The sequence below is a fragment of the Erpetoichthys calabaricus genome, chromosome 2 (assembly GCF_900747795.2).
Source record: "Erpetoichthys calabaricus chromosome 2, fErpCal1.3, whole genome shotgun sequence".
Lineage (NCBI taxonomy): Eukaryota > Metazoa > Chordata > Cladistia > Polypteriformes > Polypteridae > Erpetoichthys > Erpetoichthys calabaricus.
The window spans coordinates 211945839-211952462 of NC_041395.2; the positions used below are offsets into that span (position 1 = coordinate 211945839).

General features: G+C 49.1%; 1 gene segment (V, D, J or C); it reads left to right on the plus strand.

Moving 5' to 3' along the window:
* Positions 1–3137: 3137 nt before the first annotated feature.
* LOC127526645 (immunoglobulin lambda variable 3-21-like) lies at positions 3138–6268 on the plus strand. The segment is given in 2 exon segments: positions 3138–3205; positions 5905–6268. Coding segments are annotated over 2 exon segments (432 nt in total).
* The last annotated feature ends 356 nt before the right edge of the window (positions 6269–6624 follow it).

A 6624-nucleotide genomic window follows, 5' to 3' on the forward strand; every position in this document is an offset into this window, starting at 1 on the left:
GGGCTGATAAATACACAGAGTCCTCGTCTTCTCATGAGGGGCTCCTGCTGCGTGGGGTCAGTGGCCGGCAGACTACGGCTTATTGCACTTCTCATTAAGTCCCTGAACTAGAACTGACCTTAATTCTTCTAACTTTCACATTTCATTACATCACGTTGTGTCGTCCGCACATCTGCCCAAAACTGTATTCTGCCCAGGTTCCTCTCATAATGTTTCAGATGATTCTCCATTGTCTGCTCATCCACCTAGTTTGGGGTCATCTTCAAACGTCACAGGCTTGTCCTTTACTTTCATACCCCAAATCATTTACTCAAATTAAAAAGGACAGCAACTGCAGCACTGACTCCACTGCTAAGGGCGCCCATCACTGTGTCCTGAGATTTGTGAGGCAACAAAGACAGAAGTTTCCAGCTAAGATGGTTGTACTTAATGAGCATGGCACTGCATGGCATGTTGGCTGGCACAGGTGAGGGTGACTCTCACTGTACCCTGGTGACAGACATTAAGGAGCACAAGCCCAGCTAGACCTGATTACAGAAACAGTCCCCCCACCCCCCACCCCATAACTGTTTGTTGTTTAAGCCCACCTGTGCCTTGAATGTCCCCTTCTTGTAGTCTGACGACCTGATCAGAGGGTTCATGAAAGTCCAAAGCGATAATCTCCTCCAAATGTGCCCGGGGTGACCGCGCCTCTCTAGTTGAGATATTAAGCCATTCGTTCATTTCTGCCCGTTTGTAACGGAGCCACCTTGGCACTTGGCCCACCCACAGCTAACAGAAACGGAAATGAAAGACCACCGCGAAAATGTGCCCAAACATCGGGCAGCTTTTGTTTCGACGCTAAAATTTATTTTTCATGGCTTCTGTGTATTGATGTGTTAAAGACTCCGCTGTGCCTAAATGGTCTTCTTAGGGCGCCCACCCCACGGCGTTCACCACACCAGCGCTTCCAGTTCAGACAGGTGACAAGGACATGGACTGGACGCACATGTCCTTAGCATTCTTGGATCACATAGTCAATGGCGGATTTGTTTTTAGGTTTTGTATTTTTGGCTAATGAAGGAGACACAAGCGGCACAGCTCCTGTCACTGACAGGGCTTTAATGTCCGCTTGTGTTGTTCTTGTGTCGTCCCATGGGTGGCGCTCACATTCGAAGGGCACCTAAACTGAGCCCCCCATGAGCTTCTCTTCAGTATCCAGATGAATTAATCGGTAGCTGTGGACAGATTATGGGCCACTTGGTGGCACTAAAGTGTGATGATCACGACATGGCTGGCAGGACGTCCATGCAGGGTGGCTGTCCCTCCCGAGTGCCTGCTGTGCGGCTTCTTCAGTTATTGTCGTGTAACTTTTTTTTTTTAATGATAAATGATAACAGCCGCCAATCAGATGACCCCCTTTCTTTATAACTCCAAAGTGACCCCTTCATGATTCAAGTGGGTCCATTTACTGTGTTTTCTTGCTTTAATTCCTTACAGGCTTTAACGATAACCCAAGAAGCCATCTCAATAACCAAAGGTGTGACGAAAACCGCTCAGTTTACCTGTAATGAGAAGGTGAGACTACGTTCACTGGTACCAACACAAGGACCACGAGCCCCCGCGGCGAATTCTTTACGTCACTACGAGCTCTGGCTCGGTGGCTCATGATGACAGCGGCGAGAGAGAGAAGTTCAGCGCCGACAGGACAAGCTACACGTTAGCACTGAAGAGCATCGAACAAAGCGACAAGGCCACGTATTACTGCGCCGCCTGGACCAGCCACAGTGACACGGGGCGCGCGACCCCCGCACAAGAACAGACCCTTCGAACAGCCTGTGCCACTTGGCGCGTCAGACACGAGGAGGAGGGAGGGGAGGAGACGATCGGGGGCTCGAAGTGTGTCACAAACAAATACCAAGTTGCTTTAGAAATGTCACAGGATGGGACGGGACAGGCAGGGACGGGCTCTCGTGCTTTCTTTTCTCACACGTGTCCCCGTCTTTAATGTCCCCGTTGTCGTTGCCTCCACACGGACTGTTGTAAGGCGCACGTTAAGTACGCGAGAACTTGAGGGCTCTGAGGGGTTTCGCCGTCCACCGAGTATAAACACAAAGCGCCGTGGCCAGATGTCCCCTTTGAATTGCCAGCTTACTGATGTCTCATGTTTGGCACCCCGGTGATCCTTCCCTCATCTTTGAACGCAATTGTGATGAAATTGTTTTATTTTAGTTCCGAGTTCATCTTTATTGTCACGATTACATTCTTACTTGTTAGTCTCCTCAGTGCAGTGAAAATAATAAATCCAACAACATTAAAAAGCGACCCACTCAAACATAGTCAAATTATCTACGTATATTGTTATGTATGCGCACAGGGGATCACCTGCCAAGCATGTACTTCCAGTCTAGGACACGAGGAGGCGCTGTTGCTAAATGTACCCTCGTTTTTCTCGTCCCTTCCATTCGGTGGTCCAATAAAAGCCAACTGTTCCCATCCTGGTGTGTGATGTGAACATGAACTGAAGCCCCTGACCTGCGTTGGGAGGATTTCATGTATTGCACTCCTGCTATGCGATTGACTGATCAGATCACTGCCTGGCTATGCAGGTGGGCCTGATGTGCCCAGTCATTTGCCCACCAAGTGCACATGTGCCAGTATTTAGTGCCCAGTGGTGGAGGGCAGTGCCCAATGCTGTTGAGACTCACTGGGCACCAATCTGCCAAAGCGACGCAGCTAATGGAGGGTCTTTCTTCATCAGATGCTCCAGTTTTTCATTGACTTAGTACTTGTGTGCCTCTAACTGGGGGTGATGTGGGGGTGGCTGGCACCACCGTTAAGGCGAAGAAGGGCACAGATCACAGTGGGCACAGGGGCACCCAGCCTCACGGGTTTTAGCTGCCCAACAGTCAGTTGGCTCACTAATAAGATGCCAATGGCACTGGCAGAAGGTGATGGAGCCTCTCAGTGCCACTTTCTTCACACGGTGCCTCGGTGCTCCTGTGTCATCGTGTCACCTCTTCTTCTCCATTCATTCAACCCCAATGACATCCTCACATTCCCATTTCCGTGTCACCCCCCAACGCTGTCACATCAGTCTGAACTGTCAACACCAGAAACGCTGCTGGTGACCCCGATGAGGCCTCACAAATGATGACATGAAGGTAACTGGCCTTGATGTGGACCCCCTGAGTGTCTTGTCCTTCACTGTTAGCCTTTTAGAGATGTAAGTGTGGGCCGGGCGGAGCTCATTGAAAGGCGCTATAAAAGACTGCAGTGAATGGGGAGTGGGACCTGGCGCCCGCGGCATGGACTCAGCCACTGCGCTGTCCATCTGCCATTGAGGATGAAAACCACGTGGCATAAGATGGAAGTCCTCGAGTTCCTGTGCTCTGCTCTGCTGCTGCTGTCCTTTTGGCATTTCGGGGATCAGGTGGGCTTTCTGCCATTTGTGTTGTAAGCTTTGCTGTCTTAGAAGGATGAAGGGGTGTCCTGTCACTCTGATGATCTGACACAGTCGTGGACAGACATTGTCACCAAGGTGGTCAACATTCTAATGCCCTGACGTCACATCCAAACAAACACACAGCAACGGTATGAGGGGCCACACTGTCTCTGTGTCCGTGTGCCCCTTCTGCATTCTGTGAGCTACTGCCCACCATGAGGTCAGTCCCCGTCACTGGTTCTGATGATGGATGACAAGCCTTTCTGTTTAATGTGGTGTGTAATGTAAAAAAGTAAAGCTGGGCCGAGATTAGGGGTCCACAGTCAGTGGTGGGCAGAGGATCCCCCATTTGAATTGCAGCATACGTGCGGACATGAAGTGAGATTAACGGGGGTCCACTGCCAGTCCCACCATCTCTGAGTCACTCATTGATGTCACAGATGAAGTCTGGACCTTTAAACAGGTACAGGTGGAACACTAGCGGTGGCAAGGTGACAGTCATGGTGGTGGCCCATGTCACCTTGAGATGTCCCCCTCCAGGCAGATTTGCTTGCTAATTCTTTCCAAATCCCAAAGCCATGTCACTTTGGTTAACTAAAGCTAAGGTGGCCCCGTGTGGGCATCCAGTCCGGGGGGACATGCCTCCTGTACCCTCAGAACCGCAACCTTGAACTGGAGAGGTGGATTAAATATGAATGGACAGCCAAAGTGATGGTCCTCCGGTGGACTCATGCTGACAGCAAAGCCAGTGGGCAACATGGCCCCCAAATCCAGTGGAATTAAAGAAATTCAGACAAACACAAACACTTGGATTTGTATATAGCGCCTTTCTGTGGTGAAGTATCACCATGCTGAGTCTTTACATATTAAGGGACTGGCTGAGGGTCACACGGTGACCAGTGGCTCTGTGCTCCGGTCTCTTATGCCCTGAAATGACCATGTGGAGCACAAGGCGTCTGAGATGGAAACCCAAATATTACATAGGTCCATGCCACACGCCCACGGAGCGTGTCACTCCTGGGGAAGAGACAGCCAGTTGTGTCTCCCATACCTCTGCACCTAACAGGATTAGTTCTGGACTGACCTGCAGCCCCCAAGGACCCCCTTAGATTTGACTCAAAGCCAGGAGTATCTGCTACTGTGTTCGTGTCTGGGGGGCATTGGAGTCAGGAGGTCTGTAAATAATTTTACCAAAATTGTAATTTTGGAACAGAAAATAGAACAGCACTACTTGTATACTGTAATTAGGTCATTCTTATCTTACAGACCCCTTTAAAGGGATACACGGTGGTCCACAGAGAATTCAAAACAAGCAAAGCCCTCAAAACAGAAACTCCAAAATGTCTGGAGAGCTTCAGAGGAGCTGCTCATCATCTAACCACAGGACACTCATGGTCGCCATGGCCCCTTCTTCTTTGTAAAAGTCCCAAACTCCTCCGTGTGAAGAGCAGCAGACTGAACGCCAGAGCTGAGACACGAACACAAATCCTGGAAAGTGACCGGCGAGCGGCGTAAACTACCAAGATAGTGCTCGGCTTTTAAAGGGGGCTCCTCGGCGTTCCTCTGCGCCTGTCCCACCCACCGACCACGTCCACCATCGCGGTCCTAATTCCAACGTGTCAACTCACTGAATGTGAATGGAACTCCTTTGTCTTACTTGTGTGTGACCAACGGGGGGCACTGGTGGAGTTCAAAGGGACACCGAGTGACTGAAACGGGAGTTTGGTCATATTTTATAGCGTCCACAGTCCCTCTTTACATTTTAAACACATTCAAGGCTTCATAATATAATATAATATAATATGTAAATGTCAGTGTTAAAAGGCTCATGAACTAAAGCACACCGGAGTCTTTACCATCAAACCTAAGCTGTTAATCCACAGTAAGAGAAACTCCTGCAGGGGTCGGTCGTGTTGTTTTCAGGCGCCTGCACTTCGCGTTAACGTGGCACGAATGACAAATTCAGCTGCAGACAACGACAAGTGACAGCAGCACCAAGTTAGTTAGGTGGACTCTTCACATGGACGGTAGTTCTTTTCGTTTCACGTCATTAACACTCGGACTTGTCGTCCCAGAGTCACCTCTCGTCTTAAACCTGACGCTGCCAACTCAGGCGCCGGGCACGCGAGACCCCGGACTGGACTAAGGGGTACAGAAATCCTAACAATGGACAGATGAGTGACGGTGCCGCACCCACCGAGTTTCGTGCAGCACGCTGACATTATAAGGACATTAAGAGCAGGAAATGATCACTGAGGATGTGAGATGTCACTTGAGTTCTGTCAGAGCTGACACTTCGCTTTTCCTCCTCTGCGACAGTTCGCTGTTGTCCCTCACACGAGTCACTTCAAAATGCTTGTCTGGCACGTCATCTTTCTTTCTCTTCTTCTTAGTGAGATTTCATGGCTGTTTAAACTTTTATTAGTAATATTTTTCTCTACTCTATTCCTTTTTTAACATTTTATCTTTATTCTTCACAGACAGTGCTCTGCGACGCTGACACAAGAAAAGCTCTCTATGACCAAAGGACAGGGCAAGACGGTCCGGATAAGATGCACATGGGACGCCAAACCAGACTACATTCACTGGTACCGACAGAAGGGCGGCGGGGCTTTAGTACGAATGCTTTACATAGTAACTGACTCAGGAGCGGTGAGCTATGACACCAGTGACCATCAAAGGTTCAAAACAGAGGACAACGGCTCGACTCTGCGTAAAGACAGAGCAGAGACTGACGACGAGGCAACATATTACTGTGCCGCATGGGACAGCCACAGTGACAGACACCAAAAGGACCCCCGCACAAAAACACGTCATTATGATAATATGAACGGCACTATGTGAAAGAATCTGTCAGAAAATTATATAGTGCCTTTCACTTCAATCTATTATATGGTGCATTTCACACCCGTCTATTATACAGTGCTTCTCATGTCTATCAAAGAGCACCTTTCCTATCTGTCCTTTCATATTTATTATATAGGGCCTGTCACATCTATCTATCTATCTATCACATAGTCCCTTTCACATCTGTCTATCACATAGTGCCTTTCACATCTATCTATCTTTCTTATTTGTCCCTCTTGTTTTGAACCCCAGTGCTGGCACAGGCCACTCCATGTCCCCAATTCCTGATGTCACCTCTCCCTGATCACGAGGCTGCTCGTCCTGGCATCTGATCTCAACAAGACTTCATTTCA